The sequence below is a fragment of the Gigantopelta aegis genome, chromosome 14, assembly GCF_016097555.1.
Source record: "Gigantopelta aegis isolate Gae_Host chromosome 14, Gae_host_genome, whole genome shotgun sequence".
Classification (NCBI taxonomy): Eukaryota; Metazoa; Mollusca; class Gastropoda; order Neomphalida; family Peltospiridae; genus Gigantopelta; species Gigantopelta aegis.
This window is the reverse complement of record NC_054712.1, coordinates 3,237,571-3,254,869: the sequence shown is the minus strand read 5'-3', so window position 1 is coordinate 3,254,869 and position 17,299 is coordinate 3,237,571. Positions and strand designations below refer to the sequence as shown.

Here is a 17,299-nt window from a genome sequence, read left to right as displayed (position 1 = left end):
AGTTAAAAATGGTTAAAACAAACTCCAAAGTAAAAAATGAATATTTATTTCTTAAATTGTTTTTTATTGCTCCCAAAAAGATAGGTAATTTTAGGATTGGGATTCCCAATTCATTGATTATGTATTGTTTCATCAATAAAACTATATATATCCTTGTTCTATAACACCTTCATTATGATAAACATGATTCTGAACACAAACTTCATCAACTTCTAGCAGTTATCTTTGGGATCAATTATACACAAATATTAATTCCTTCCCGCAAAGAGAGGATAATCGTACTGCAACTCAATATTTAAACAGCATTAACCTTCATGTCTCACACAGCCTTCACAAATATGGTTGCAGAATGTACAGAAGCTGCTACCCTAGTTTCCAACATGAGTACTGGTTTTGTTTTGAGATGGGCCTCTGCCAATTCTGACAATATTTGCACTTCATCTGCATGTCATTCACACAAATCTAATTTTGTGAAACCTATTTTTCGTTCAGGTATTAAAGTAAGGACATCATTTACATGAATGTAACAGGTTACCGGTAAGTAGGATGAAGGAAATGTTTTATTTAACAATGCACTCAATACATTTTATTTACGGTTATAAGGCATCAGAGGTTAAGTAAAAAGGAAATGGGCTAACTGATTTTGTTTTTGTGTTACCAATAAATGGTTTAAGCCGATTTTCAATTGTTAGAGGTCTGTCAAAACAAGGTGAGCATCATTATGGAAATTGTTTTCTTTTGACTATAAATATTTCATTCTCTCTCTGCATGATCAATCTTTATGAATATATACTCGTATTTCATACTCTCTCTGCATGATCAAGATCATGCAATCTTTATGAATATATACTCGTATTTCATTCTCTCTCTGCATGATCAATCTTTATGAATATATACTCATATTTCATTCTCTCTCTGCATGATCATACCTTTATGAATATATACTTGTATTTCATACTCTGGGGTCTGCCTAGAAATTCATGACCAATGGATAATCCAATGCTAACGTCTTGTGGGTGAGGATGTGAAATTCATAATTGTTATGTCGACAGCATTACGTGACCAGCAGCTACAGTGCTGATATAAAATTACCACTGTAGGCAGAACCTTGCATACTTGATATATACACATATTCTCTCACTTACTTATAGAATATTAAAAGAAATTCCATTTCGAATTATGTTTATGTCCTGAGTGAAATAATTTTCAGTTGTCACAAGCTTTAGCTTTAGCTTGTGACAATGAACATTATTTACGAGGGACATAAACATGATTCGAAATGGTAGCGAGTTTAATATCCTATTTATTACCCATAATCAATCTTAATTTATATCAGTCAACTCGCGTGGTTGACGTTCCTGTACGGTTGCAGTGCGCCAATCGATGACTTCATCGCGTGATGTTGAAGTGATACGTCCCACCTGACGTTCCTGTACGGTTGCAGTGCGCCAATCGATGACATCATCGCGTGATGTTGAAGTGATACGTCCCACCTGACGTTCCTGTACGGTTGTAGTACGCCAATCGATGACGTCATCGCGTGATGTTGAAGTGATACGTCCCACCTGACGTTCCTGTACGGTTGTAGTACGCCAATCGATGACGTCATCACGTGATGTTGAAGTGATACGTCCCACCTGACGTTCCTGTACGGTTGCAGTGCGCCAATCGATGACGTCATCGCGTGATGTTGAAGTGATACGTCCCACCTGACGTTCCTGTACGGTTGCAGTGCGCCAATCGATGACGTCATCGCGTGATACGTCCCACCTGACGTTCCTGTACGGTTGCAGTGCGCCAATCGATGACGTCATCGCGTGATGTTGAAGTGATACGTCCCACCTGACGTTCCTGTACGGTTGCAGTGCGCCAGTCGATGACGTCATCGCGTGATGTTGAAGTGATACGTCCCACCTGACGTTCCTGTACGGTTGCTGTGCGCCAATCGATGACGTCATCGCGTGATGTTGAAGTGATACGTCCCACCTGACGTTCCTGTACGGTTGCTGTGCGCCAATCGATGACGTCATCGCGTGATGTTGAAGTGATACGTCCCACCTGACGTTCCTGTACGGTTGCTGTGCGTCAATCGATGACGTCATCGCGTGATGTTGAAGTGATACGTCCCACCTGACGTTCCTGTACGGTTGCAGTGCGCCAATCGATGACGTCATCGCGTGATGTTGAAGTGATACGTCCCACCTGACGTTCCTGTACGGTTGCAGTGCGCCAATCGATGACGTCATCGCGTGATGTTGAAGTGATACGTCCCACCTGACGTTCCTGTACGGTTGCAGTGCGCCAATCGATGACGTCATCGCGTGATGTTGAAGTGTTACGTCCCACCTGACGTTCCTGTACGGTTGCAGTGCGCCAATCGATGACGTCATCGCGTGATGTTGAAGTGATACGTCCCACCCGACGTTCCTGTACGGTTGCAGTGCGCCAATCGATGACGTCATCGCGTGATGTTGAAGTGATACGTCCCACCTGACGTTCCTGTACGGTTGCAGTGCGCCAATCGATGACGTCATCGCGTGATGTTGAAGTGATACGTCCCACCTGACGTTCCTGTACGGTTGTAGTACGCCAATCGATGACGTCATCGCGTGATGTTGAAGTGATACGTCCCACCTGACGTTCCAGTGGGACGTATCACTTTGACATGTACCAAGATACCGGCCTCGGTGGCGTCGTGGTAGGCCATCGATCTACAGGCTGGTAGATACTGGGTTTGGATCCCAGTCGAGGCATGGGATTTTTAATCCAGATACCGACTCCAAACCCTGAGTGAGTGCTCCGCAAGGCTCAGAGGGTAGGTGTAAACCACTTGCACCGACCAGTGATCCATAACTGATTCAACAAAGGCCATGGTTTGTGCTATCCTGCCTGTGGGAAGCGCAAATAAAAGATCCCTTGCTACTAATCGGAAGAGTAGCCCATGTAGTGGCGACAGCGGGTTTCCTCTCAAAATATGTGTGCTCCTTAACCATATGTCTGACGCCATATAACCGTAAATAAAATGTGTTGAGTGTGTCATTAAATAAAACATTTCTTTTTTTTGTACCAAGATATTTTTATCTATGTGTGTATTAAATATAACAAACTTTACATAGATTGTTTTCGCTTCCTATTTATTGCACAAGTTTATTTAGCACAAGAATATATACCACAAGACCACGTAGTGGTTGAGTGGTATGTTCTTTCGCAAAATAAACAAGTGCAATAAATAGGAAGTGAAAACAATGTACGTGAAGTTCTGTATTTATTACATACCTTTTTGTATGTTTTACAAAAACGTTTTTTAATTTAATGTCATAACACTTTGTTAAATATATGATCAAAACTCTTTTCATGGATTTACTTAACATTAAGAAGTATACTCTGCGGCAGTGTTGAATAATGTTTTAAATACGATGTGCCGTAATTTGTAAATCATATATGACGTCAGTAAATAAAAGGCTTCAACTGCAGTAAAAGTAAAAAGGGAATTCCCCGTTTAAAGTAAAAAGGGAATTCCCCATTTAAAGTAAAAAGGGAATTCCACATTTAAAGTAAAAAGGGAATTCCCCATTTAAAGTTCCGGTCCAGATCACACACGTGCGATACAAAATAAATCTATGACAGAGTTTCAAAATGTCTTCATCACTATAGTAAGATTGAATAGGTATATAATAAAATTAAATACTGACAATATCATATCACAAACACATTCTGCAGAATTAAATGTCTCACCTCCCATACATTTTTTCTGGTGCACTTTGATAACATACATAGGTGCAACTATAATTTAACCAAGTTTCATTGAGAGAAACTGATCTAAATTCAAAACAAGTTTTTAATAATTATACAATATAAACAAATTACTGAAAATACTTGAAAACATTAAAATGTTTCATCTCCAAAACACTAAGGAAAGAGAAATACAAATATGTCATACAAAATAGATTTGTCAATTTAAAAAAATGTATCAAGCACCTGTCAGTGAAAAAGGTAACCACTTAACCAAGTACTGCTAAAACAACAGCACTTATTAAAAATATATTGTGACAAATGGGTAGTCCAGAATGCAAGACTATTAATGTTTTTGGATTAAAACTGGGTCAAATCATTAGCGATGCTTAGCATTATTGGTCATGATGCAGTGCTTAGTAAACAGACATGTAACAAACTCGTCTCATCATTATAACACTGAACACAAAACTCAAGCTTCAGCTCCTTTTGTAGGACACAGAAGACTAGGGCCCGAGTTCAGAAAACTTTATAGAGTCTAGAGTCAAATCTTTAATGACATCATACACATGCTGCAACTTGTATGGGGTTGTCATGATATAAAAGTCCTAGACACTAGACTCGTAAAGGTTTTATATGCAGAGGGCTAAAACTTAACTGAAGTCCTTGGCTTGTGGTTATAAAACTTCTTAACTCAAAGCTTTAATAAGGTCACACACATACAATTTGTATGGCACTGCCAACGCGATAGAGTCTCGAGTTTGGACTCAAATGTTTTTATAAACATGAGGCCAGATCCTAGAGATTTATAGGTACAGATGATGCTATATTACACTGAACTCTTTCTGGGTGAACTTGAAATAATAAGCATTGCAGTAATGACCTGAATACTCATATGACCACCGAGTGAGAACTGAATACTCAGTTGACCACCGAGTGAGAACTGAATACTCGGCTGACCACCGAGTGAGAACTGAATACTCGGCTGACCACCAAGTGACAAATGAATACTCAGCTGACCACCAAGTGACAACTGAATACTCAGATGACCACCAAGTGACAACTGAATACTCAGATGACCACCAAGTGACAACTGAATACTCAGATGACCACCAAGTGACAACTGAATACTCAGATGACCACCAAGTAAAAACTGAATACTCAGATGACCACCAAGTAAAAACTGAATACTCAGATGACTACCAAGTAAAAACTGAATACTATTTTCCGTTGTCTACGGAAGCTTTTTGTAGGTCTTCACACATCTGAGAGCATTCCTTCTCACTCTTGACTTTCAGATCAGTTCTTTCCCCTTTGTCGATTTTTTCTGAACATTTTCCATCACTTTTTTCACTTTCAACAGTTTTAACATCGATTTGGTCACCAGTTTCCATTTTTACATCCATTTCTTTTCCAGCATCTATTTTTTCTGAACATTTCCCGTCACTTTTTTCACTTTCAACAGTTTTAACATCCATTTGGTCACCAGTTTCCATTTTTACATCCATTTCTTTTCCAGCGTCTATTTTTTCTGAACATTTCCCGTCACTTTTTTCATTTCCCACTATTTTTGGATCCGTCGATTTCCCAGTTTCAGTTGTCTCAGAACACTTCTCTTTAGTATCTCCGGTTGCCATTTTCCCAAGATGTCCCCCGATCTCATCGTCCGATTCAGACAAACCATCTTCATTGCTGTCCACCTTTGCAGAATCCCCAATCTCAGAGCTATTTTCTAGCTTTTGGGGTTTATTTTCAGCCAATTTGGCACCTAAAAATAACAAAAAACAAACACTATAAATATAAGTAGCTACTATATTGTATTTTGGTTGACTATGTATTGACTGAACCCTCCAAGTCTCAGGCTAGGGATTTTTGAAGCTATCTCAGCATTATGAAATTGTAAAACCATCGTAAGCTATGATGTCACAACAGCAAACACCATAGTCACGTCATAACTTACAACAGTTTTATGATTTATAAAGATGGGCATAGGAAAATAAAACAGAACGTGAAAGTGGAGTGCAAAGCGAGGGGGGAAGGAAGGAAGGAAATGTTTTATTTAATGACACACACTCAACACATTTTATTTATAGTTATATGGCATCAGACATATGGTTAAGGACCACACAGATAGTGAGAGAGGAAACCCACTGTTCACTTCATGGGCTACTCTTTACGATTAGCAGCAAGGGATCTTTTATATGCACCATCCCAAAGACAGGATAGTACATACCACGGCCTTTGATGTACCAGTCGTGGTGCATTGGCTGGAGCGAGAAATAGTCCAATGGGCCCACTGACAGGGATCGATCCCAAACCGACCGCGCATCAAGCGAGTGCTTTACCACTGGGCTATATCTTACCCCTGAGAAATGGGAGAGAGATATATAATGGGGGAGAGATATATAATGGGGGAGAGATATATAATAGATGAGCGTGAACACTGTGACAAATGGCATAACACAATCAAACATGGTCTCAACCAGTACTAGCTCATCAGCCCTGAGTATTTAATGGACAAGAAATGGTCCCACGGGCATAATGTTCACCAACAACTATAATGACTGCAGGGTATAACTAATCTGATGAAAGGTCACTAGCCACAGAGGTAGTGGGTTTGTAAATGTCACTAGCCCACCAAAATAAAGCACACGGCTAAATTTCTGATCAGTTTTATAGAACGTTTTCATATTTAATCCCTCGTCATTATCCCGTTTTTGATTATGCCCTTCCCCTGCAGTATTTCTGCTAGAAATAAATGTTTGGGTATGGTGCTATGGAATGGAATGCAACAACAGTCAACAGGGGGTATTGGTGGCCTCCCCCAGATAGAAAATTGGTTAAGTTTAGGGTTAGGGTTAAGAAACTCACACAGTAATGATAGTCATTAATTTTGTCAAAAATTTAACTTTAAATAATAAATCTACCAAAACGTTTGGGTATGGCGCCATACCCGTTTTACCCTGCTCTGGTGAATTCTCCATCACTGAGCTCTATCCCAGCCTACAAAGCAGGAAGGAAGTGGATTAACTTACGAAGTTCTGATACGTTCCAGCCAAACAGAACAAGGAAATGCTGCCGGTCAAACTTGGGTACGTACGACCGAGCGCGCACGTTGCCCCGCCATGCACAAAACAGGAGTTCACAGTCTGGGTATTCATTACTGAAAGAGAGAGAGAGATGACGAGGTGAGTGACGTTTTTCACACAAATACGGCATCACTGATAAGAAACGGTGTATGTGACCATGTTAGCGAAAAAGTTAGGAACAATACATCAGATCCTGTCTAAATCCAATAAATACTAGGTCTGCAGTGGGATCCGGTTTAGGCAGGTTTCACGGTATATATATTTTTGGAAAAGAAAGAAAGAAGTGTTTTATTTAACGACGCACTCAACACATTTTATTTACGGTTATATGGCGTCAGACATATGGTTAAGGACCACACAGATTTTTTTAAAGGAAACCCGCTGTTGCCACATAGGCTACTCTTTTACGACAGGCAGCAAGGGATCTTTTATTTGCGCTTCCCACAGGCAGGATAGCACAAACCATGGCCTTTGTTGAACCAGTTATGGATCACTGGTCGGTGCAAGTGGTTTACATCTACCCATTGAGCCTTGCGGAGCACTCACTCAGGGTTTGGAGTCGGTATCTGGATTAAACATTCCATGCCTCGACTGGGATCCGAACCCAGTACCTACCAGCCTGTAGACCGATGGCCTGCCACGACGCCACCGAGGCCGGTATATATTTTTGGAATAAATGGTCATAAGAGTATGTCTTGCAAGTGTTATGCATAGATGTGCCGATCAAGTGGGTGGGAGTGGAGGGTCTATGGAAATTTTGTCCACTTATTTTAAAGTATATCCACTGCTAATAATCTACAACTTCCCTTTAAGTAGTTTTATGTCTACTCCCATTGCAAAAATTCCCGGATCTGTATCTAGCAGAGTTTCTTTGAAATATATGTACATTATACATATGTTAAGTGGACAGTAAATATTGGGTGATTCATACAAAAAACCCACATCCAATGTTTTTGAGTTGAATAACGGATAAAGTATGCAACACAGAACATTGTAAATTGTCAAAACCCCAGTTTACATGTTCTTTATTGATGATTAAATTTGTACTTGGCTAGACAGATTAATTTTAAAATAGTGCATAATTATAATACATATATATTTAATAACCAATGCCACCTCACCTTTCAGTTGGTTTGTATCTGAACACCACACTGCCAGGACCTGTAAAGATTAACCAATCAAAAGCAGGGTTACATTAAAGAGGGGTTTTAAAACAAAATGCATATCGTAAGGAAGTGGACTCATAAACAAACTGTCTATGAAAGCCATGCCACACGATAACATTACATAATAAAATAGTTTGTTTTGTTCAACGACACCACTAGAGCACATTGATATATTAATCATCGGCTACTGGATGTCAAACACTTGGTAATTTTTATATATAGTCTTAGGAAAACCTGCTAGATTTTTTCATTAGTAGAAAGGGATCTTATATATGCACTATCCCACAGACAGGATAGCACATACCACGGCTTTTGATATACTAGTCATGCTGCACTGGTTGGAATGAGATTTTATTAATAATGTTTGCTTTAAAACTAGATACTGCCATCCATTGGAACGCATGATAGCCCAATGGGCCCACCGACGAGAACTAATCCCAGACTGACCGTGCATCAAGTGAGTGCTCTACCACTGGGCTACGTCCTGCCCCCATTAAAATAAAGACTATAATCAGATCCATCTTCTTACTAAGATGTCCCCTAAAACATTGCATACAACAAGAAGAATTCCACGAAATTAAATGCCTTGCCAACCATAAACTTATTCGGGATCACTCAAATCCATAGATGAATGCGTCTTAAAAATGATTTAAATAGTTACAAAAAAACCAACAAAAAAACAAAAACGAAACAACAACAACAAAACATTTCCTTTTAATTTTCAAACTTTTCAAATCTGATCATATATCAGTGTATTTCTGCCCTATATTTTGTCCTTATTTTCATGATAACTGTAATTTGAATATGACAGTGCAAATTTCAACACTTAGCAGATCATAAAGATGTGACAGACAGAATTTGAAATCTATATTCCACTAAATATAAAACTGTCAAGTCTCAAAACTACTGACTTCACTGAGTGTATCAGTCAAACATGACTACATAATAAAATAAAACTTACTTAAGCTGTCAAGTTTGTTTCGTACGGGTTCGCTGAATTTGAACGTGTATGGGCTGTCCTGACTAAGAATGATTTCCACGTCGTTTTTGTTGACATCTACTGTCCTACTTTCGTAAATATTACCCAGAATAGCAAGACTCTGGAACAAAGGATAGAAATGATATACACAGGATATATTTGATGAAAGTAACTGATGATACAGACTGTGAAGAAAATGATGGTTGGAATTATGCAAAGTGAAAGTAAAAATAAACTTGGTGAAAGCGTCATAAATAATAATGTCAGTGATTATGATCGTAGAAGGTTTTTTTAAATTTGTTTGGAAAATATTGTTTTAAATTTTTTATCTGGGTATTTACACTCACTAAGATGTCCTATACAATATTACACTCATCAATATAGGGTTATGTTAATTATTTTCTTACAATTGCAGGTTGAAATAGGTAGGTTCAAAATTACACATTTCATGTTGGAAACTTGTTCAGTGCCGACATTTTTTTATTGTAAGACTGGATGCATAAGAGTTAAACTTACCTCTTGTGTTATTCGGAAGTCGCAGTCTTTGACGAGTGGAGACGCACTTCTAGAGAGAAACTTCACTCCCATGTTGATGAACTGAAACGAAAACACAATCAAACTTATAGTATTAGACAAGAAAACATGACACAAGGGCCATAACTCAATTAAACACTGTAGGTTACCTGTATCAACCAGTCTGAGGATTTTACGCATTAAAGTTGTAAGTTTGTTTTGTTTAACTGATTAATCATCGGCTATTGAATGTCAAACATTTGGTAAATTTGATATAGTCTTCGAGAGGAAATCTGCTACATTTTTCCATTGGTAGCAAGGGATCTTTTTATATGCACCATCCCACAGACAAGATAGTACATACCACAGTTTTGATATACCAGTCATGCTGCACTGGCTGGAATGAGATTTTAAGCATGATATTTGCTTTAAAACTAGATACTGCCATCCATTAATTGTAGTTGGGATACGGAAAATGCAATGGATGTGTAACCCACTCCAACCACTTGTGGTGGCAAACAAACTGAAGTCCAATGTCTTCAACCATTAGCTGAGGATGGAACAGGTCAAATTGCAGGAACGTTTTCTTTAAGCTCTGAATTTAATGTAAATAAAACAAAGAAAAAAAGAAAGCAGGGGTGCAGATATGGAAAATATTTCACTAGCCCTCCAGACGAGAACCAACTAAAATGTACTAGTCCGCTAGCCCATCAGTATTTCTACTAGTCCGCTAGCCCATATATCAAAATATTACTGTTTAACAATATTACAATATACACTTCAAATGATAAGATATAAATTTGACAAAAACATTATTAATAACACTTGGTTGGCCAAGTGGTCAACATCACATGGTAAACAAAATAAAAAAAGAACCTCCACCCCCGAAACCTTGATTAACAAAACCAGATTGCCCGTCGGACAAGTAGTTGTATTGTTTAACTCGTCCGTCAAAATTTTTTCTTTCATATGGCGAGCGGGCGAGTACTTTCTGCACCCGTGGAAAGTAATAAAAAAGAAAGAAATGTTTTATTTAATGACGCACTCAACACATTTTATTTACGGTTATATGGCATCAGACATATGGTTAAGGACCACACAGATATTTAGAGAGGAAACCCACTGTCGCCATTTCATGGGCTACTCTTTTTGATTAACAGCAAGGGATCTTTTATATGCACCATCCCACAGACAGGGTAGTACATACCAGTCGTGGTGCACTGGCTGGAACGAGAATAGCCAATGACGTGGATCGATCCCACGCCGATCGAGCAAGCACTTTACCACTGGGCCACATCTCACCCGAGAATATTATTATTACATGAAATTAATCAACGCAAGGATGAAGAAAACTGACTTTAATTATATGTATTTTGAACTAAACGTCTTGTGATGTGTGCAGTATAAGATTTGTCAGTTTCAAAGTTAATTTACTGATGTACAACAGTAAAACTTTAGTATAAAATCATTTTGCTAATGTAATATTATACAAAGTGTGACTGCTGTACATCAATCATTTTACAAAAAATTACAAACAATTCTTATACATGTATGTATATATGTAAACAGTTTACAGTGTTCTCGCTGCCCCATTTAAGCAGGGTGGCCCACCCCGCTATAGCATTTTGCCGCCCTCCTTTCATGTTCTCCGCCCTCCTTTATTTTTCTGCGCCCCTCTTTATTTTCCAGCACCCTACTATATTTTCCAGCACCTATCTCCGCTGTTTCCAAATACACACTTTTTTCCACCCCCCCCCCCCAAAATACCCCAACAACAACAAACAAACAAACAAAAACAACCCCAATGATCAGTCTGCACACTGGACATCAAAGGAAACAAGCTGTGTTGTGTACGAAAAAGCAATTGACGAAACATTTACGACAGTCACCGTACAACGTAATTTAACAGTATTTTAACAGTCTCTATTTTGTCCCATACCTGTATCCATTTGTATGTTTAATACTAACAAGAAAAGTTATATTTTATTTGAGCAATGAAAACATTTTAATTTTTTTACGGATTCGGCAATCTCCAATTGAAAAAAACCCACTTATTTGGCACCAAATTTGTCACGTGATCAAACGGTCATTCTGTCTTTTGTTTCCACTAACTATCGTCTGATATTTTGTCCTCAATTGCATACATAATTGGTTTTAACTGATGATTTTTTTTTACTTTCTGTCATTCTCTTTATTCAGCAGTTCTTTATAAAATATTATAAACTTTTCATTTTGGCGGGATATCACCGCTTATAAAAACAACGGAGGTGGTAGTGTTTATTATTAAAATAATTAATTTTGGGTGCCAAATAATATATACACCGTCTGTACAAAAACAAAACTAATCACCGCCACTACAAAAACGAAACTACTTTTTATCAGTTGGCGATAATATTTCATCACAGCGATCGATTCATTCGATGAAGATAGAAATAACAAAAAATGTATCCAACATTAGGGATCACTTTACAAACATCTTTATTGTTTTTCGTATATCTTGAAATCTTCATTAAAAATAATAATATTAAAACTTTGATCGGAACTGCCCGTGATGTCAGACCGATAACATCTCCGGTGCAATTAAAAGACGAGTCTGCTTGTATTTCGTATAAACGTTTTTGTAGGCAGAATAAGAAGTGTTTTATCCACAAAATCAACCAGCACACAACAATATGGTAACCAAGCTTCCCCCCCCCCACTTTTTGTTTTGTTTTGCTTTTCGTTTATTATTGTTGGGTTTTTTTTTGGAAGGGTGTGGTGCCGCCTGGCCGCCCTCCTTTAATTTTCACCCTGCGAGAACACTGTGTATATATGTATATCAGAGAGGGCCTTGTACTGAATGTGTTTACCCTCTGAAAATAAAGAATTTTATTATTATTATTATTATTATAAAGACAATGGCTCACTATACACATGTCTCATTCGAGAGTAGCTGACCGTGACAAGACGAAAACATTATGATTTGCTATTCAACATGTGCCCCGACACTCGTATCATGTGGTGTCGCCTTCACCGATCTCAGGTACTAATGTTACGGACTTACCCGAACTCGTTCAAAGTTGCACTCAACGACATTCTTCAGGGCAGCTGACACGAAGTATAGTGTTTTCTTTTTGCCCTGTTCAGATCGGTATAGAACTTGATCTCGAGGAAACGAGTCGGGCAACTGGTAAAAATCCCTGAAATCAATTTTACAATAATCATCTAACAAAGAGTTTTAACTGGTGAGCGTTCATGTGTTATCCAGGATAAATCATTTTAACCTTAAAATATTTAATGAGATTTAACTGGTGAGTGTTCATGTGTTATCCAGGATAACCTTAAAATATTTAAACTAAGTTACATTTGCAAAAAGATTAATTTAAAATCATTTTACAATTTATAAACCATAAAAGCAACTCAAGTTTCAATAGCATAAAACTGTAATTAATGCAATTTGGAATCAACAGTTATTTCCCCTTACTTAATTGGTGGCCATATTGGATCGTCTTTTTCTACAAAGAGAAATGGGTCTTCTTTGTAACCTTTGAACTTCTTTTGCATGGGGTGCTGAAATCTGTTAAACAAACAAGAAATCAGTCATCAGTATATTTTATAGCAATATAGTTCACGGTAGTATGGTACACATTAATTCATTAGAAGATCGCAAATAATTACACAATACAAAGAAAGTCTTCAAATTTTAAGTAAAAGCAGATATTATACAAGAAAAACATAACAGTCAAACAGACGGAATGGCTATATGGCTATAAAAGACAGCTGATTTTGAAATTAGCTTTTTGATTTGCATTTGGAGACTTGGCAAGCATAAACTTAAACCATGGCACTAATATTCATATTATTAGTTTTTATCCTTTTGTTCTTCATGCAATAATATATATTGTTTCAATCAATCAATTTCTAAATTCAGGGCATGTTATTTCAAATGAACCACGGTTCTGTCAGTGTCAGTTACACAACTTTAAATTTACAATAACCGCCAATCAGTTACTTGATGAACCATTACACATTCTCAAATTAAGATTTGCCAACTTCAGAATATAACCAATTTCAATGCAAGTTTGAGGTAATTAATGTACAAATATTATTCACAAAACCGAACAATATGTTACCTATATGTAGGTAAAATTCACGTTAACCAATTTCCAGTTCCCTAAACTTATGAAATATCGTATCTAGAATTACAGAAAAAAAACTAACTCTTTAGTTTCTGTGTCTGCTTTTCTTTTCAATGTTAAGTCTTTACTTCCATCTCCTGCCTTCTCCTTTGCGGTAACACCAGATTCCACTCCCTCAGTTGTGGTACAGTTAGCAGAGTCTTTACTTCCATCTCCTGCCTTCTCCTTTGTGGCAACACCAGATTCCACCCCCTCAGTTGTTTTACAGTCTTTATTTCCATCTTCAGTTTTCAACTTCACGTCAACACTGTCACTCGATTCCATGGCTTCTGTTGTAGTGGCACCGTTACCAGTTTGTTTACTTCCATCTTCAGTTTTTAACGTCTCATCAACTTTGCCACCCGAATCCATGGACTGTGTTGTGGTGCTGGCAACGTTTTCTGATTCTGTCGAGTCCTCAGTGGCATTAATGTCTTTATATTTGACCGCAATCTCAGCATGGCTTTCTGGTGTTGTCTCCATAGCAACCGCTTCACTGTTTTTGACATCACCAGCTTGTGGTAAAAGGAAAGGAATGATTAGCACTTATAACTGTAAATTAAAATGTGCTGAGTGGCTCATTCAATAATACTTTGATTTTAAGCTACAGAAAGAAAGAAAGAAAGGTTTTATTTAACGACGCACTCAACACATTTTATTTACAGTTATATGGCGTCAAAGATATGGTTAAGGACCACACAGATTTTGAGAGGAAACCCACTGTCGCTACTACATGGGCTACTCTTTCCGATTAGCAGCAAGGGATCTTTTATTTGCGCTTCCCACAGGCAGGATAGCACAATCCATGGCCTTTGTTGAACCAGTTATGGATCACTGGTCGGTGCAAGTGGTTTACACCTACCCATTGAGCCTTGCGGAGCACTCACTCGGGGTTTGGAGTCGGTATCTGGATTAAAAATCCCATGCCTCGACTGGGATTCGAAACCAGTACCTACTAGCCTGTAGACCGATAGCCTAACCACGATGCCGGTCTTAAGCTACAGTTATTTGAGTGAATTAATAATGTTTCAGAATTAATGTTTAACAACACTGGCTGTTGGGTGTCAACACAATGGCTATTTAAAGTCTGATATATGATTACTGTCACTCCTGGTAGAGAAAGTGATAGAGGAGACTTGCTGCTACACAGGCTAATCCTAACAAACAGCATGGAAATCTTTACAAACCTCCTGCAATTTTATCAGAATGTTATCCAAAATTGTTATCCAAAGAAGTTAAGTATTTTCGGAACCCATCTCGGATGATTATGTAATGGTCACAAAACATTGTGCATGCATCACAGATTTTATCAATATGAAAATATTAGTGCAAAAATGCATTTGTAGCAGGACAACTGTCATTCCAACCAACCCAGTGGGCTCGTTTAGGTGGGAATTTTCTCTAAATAAAAACATTACACATATTGAATTGAAAAATGGCCGTTTATTTTAAACGACATCATACTGATACAAAACATTTGGACTAAACCTCATCGCATCACATATATCAATATCACAACAATAGAATACATACATGTATGTGCGACAGAGGCAAACATCACATATCTCAGTATCGATGTAATCAAATATTTATATGTATGTGAGACAGAAGCAAACCATCACATATATCAATATCAAAACACTAGAATATATACATGTGTGTGAAACAGAGGCAAAACATCACCTATATCAATATCAAAACACTAGAATATATACATGTATATGAGACAGAGGCAAAACCCTATGTACTATAAGGCCCAATCAATATTCTTTAACAGCAAGCTTCTAGGTGAAACAGAGACATGGCCCCATGTTTCCCCATCCATGATAATGTGAATAATAAGAGGAAGTTATCGGAAAACACAACATTGTCAGAATTGTCCCACCAAAGGACGGAGTCTCATCACGTCATGTACAATTGTCAATATCAAAAATAATAAAAATATATATATGAATGTGAGACAGAGGCAAAGCCCCATGTCCCAAGAGAAAACTGTACCAGCTTAATAACATGTTTCCCGTCTATTCGATGTGCCCAAGAGCGTCACAAGGCCACCACTTCCACCTATGGACCTCCTCGTAAAAGCCCAATACTCGTGTTTCATACCTAGAATTTACCCAATATATGGCGTTCTCGCCAGATGCCGTCACGTTACCTTAAAACCAGACAGAAGCAATGCTCCATGTCTGCTAACAAACAATAAGCTTAATGCAGAGACCATCCAACTATTATTAATTAGTATAATTTTGAGATTTTCAAATGTGTTTTAAAATATTATATGCCATGCAAGACAGGGATTCTGATGTACTTTTTAAAAGCGTCGGACTTCCACCTACCCATTGCTTGAATTTGCTGATCAGACAAGCCTTGCATGGCTGCAAAAGTTGCTGCCCCGATGTGGAAACTGTGGCTTTTGTAGAGTTTGGAATCAAAACCTGCCCACTGCACTGATTTTTGCAACTGACCACAAAAATATGACCTCGTGACTAGAATGCCTCCAGGAAATGCGAAGAGCATTCCTGGATCAGTCCCTCTAAGTTTGAGGTAGGATTGCATTGCCACTACGGGGCAAAATTAACTTTCTCGATGGTAACTAACCATCAGTTTGACTGGTGGCTTACCCTGGTGGAATTTAAAGCTGCCAATATGCAAAAGAAAACCCTCTGGGAGCATGACGCAATCTTTGTATTGTATCCCGTGTTGTGGGCTTGACGACTGGATTGTCATCTCCCCCACCCTCAACAATGCGTGGAAGGCAGTCAGGTACATGACCGTAAGCAAAGATCGATTGTATGCACATGTGCAGGTGAACTGAAGTGACTGAATTAGTGCACGCAATATGACTGGAGTTATCGGAAGTCGAGTATCGGGCTGACCATTTAGTTTTTTTAGCTCCCTGTAGAATCTTTTTAATGACAAAGTTGTTGGAAGGATCTACTACTCCTGCCAGTTTATGTATGTAAGAGATTGCTGATACCATTGAAAAAATTGTGGCGGCTGCCATGTGTTGTGAATAACAGAAGCCAATAAAACTAGCAAGTAATGGAACTGAAAGTGGCAGCACCGTGGACGATGGGGCATATTGAGTGACGAAAGCTGTTAATTTGTTAAATGCTCGTGCATATGAGACTTTCGACGCTCCTGATAACCACAAAATAGATCTGTTTATACATCCATTTTTCTTGTGTACCTGCACCAGACCAAAAACGGCTTCAAGATGAGTCATATTTATATTATTATTACCTTCTTTGTCTGGTTTCCGAGCCTTCATCCATGGAAGGGTTCGAACTTTCTCTATGACACAGATGAAGAATGCGCCAGTGTTTTGATGATGAGGCAGAACACGCATGCTGAAGAAAGAAAAAAAAAGAAAAAATAATTTATAAAATTATGAAACCTCAATAGCGGATTCAAGGGTGGTAGTTAGGGGGTTTAACCCATACAACTTTAGCTGCCAAGTAAAAACAATACACTTTTAATTGTTTTGCCTTTTGTCATTGGAAACACCCAGACACCCACCCACACAATGCTCAGCGAGATATGAGCATCTGCAATCACAAACCCCAGGGAGAGAGAGGGAGAGAGAGAGAGAGAGAGAGAGAGGGAGGGAGGGAGGGAGGGAGGGAGGGGAGGGAGAGGCAGGGATAAAGGAGAGAGGAGGGA

The 17,299-nt window shown here is 38.4% G+C and overlaps 2 protein-coding genes across 3 annotated transcripts in view; both read right to left on the bottom strand.

Moving 5' to 3' along the window:
* Positions 1–30: 30 nt before the first annotated feature.
* Positions 31–2,606, bottom strand: LOC121388966. Of its 2 annotated transcripts, none has more exons than XM_041520522.1 (2): positions 1,771–2,606; positions 31–1,709 (listed from the first exon to the last, which is right to left on the bottom strand). In XM_041520522.1, exons 1-2 carry the CDS (start codon positions 2,604–2,606, stop codon positions 1,337–1,339), a joined length of 1,209 nt encoding a protein of 402 aa, XP_041376456.1. In that variant the 3' UTR covers positions 31–1,336. The 2 variants fall into 2 exon arrangements, with proteins under 2 accessions (XP_041376456.1, XP_041376457.1); XM_041520523.1 differs by having other exon boundaries at positions 31–1,637.
* Positions 2,607–3,621: 1,015 nt separating this feature from the next.
* The window catches only part of LOC121388401 (RNA cytosine C(5)-methyltransferase NSUN2-like), a 36,613-nt gene continuing 22,935 nt past the window's right edge, over positions 3,622–17,299 (bottom strand). The window contains exons 14-22 of the mRNA XM_041519710.1: positions 16,880–16,986; positions 13,680–14,151; positions 12,943–13,035; positions 12,523–12,658; positions 9,483–9,563; positions 8,949–9,087; positions 7,943–7,982; positions 6,768–6,895; positions 3,622–5,500 (exon numbers count right to left, since the gene is read on the bottom strand). Of these exons, the coding sequence (XP_041375644.1) occupies positions 4,953–5,500; positions 6,768–6,895; positions 7,943–7,982; positions 8,949–9,087; positions 9,483–9,563; positions 12,523–12,658; positions 12,943–13,035; positions 13,680–14,151; positions 16,880–16,986 (1,744 nt within the window). The 3' untranslated portion in view covers positions 3,622–4,952. The remainder of the gene's footprint in view (positions 5,501–6,767; positions 6,896–7,942; positions 7,983–8,948; positions 9,088–9,482; positions 9,564–12,522; positions 12,659–12,942; positions 13,036–13,679; positions 14,152–16,879; positions 16,987–17,299) is intronic.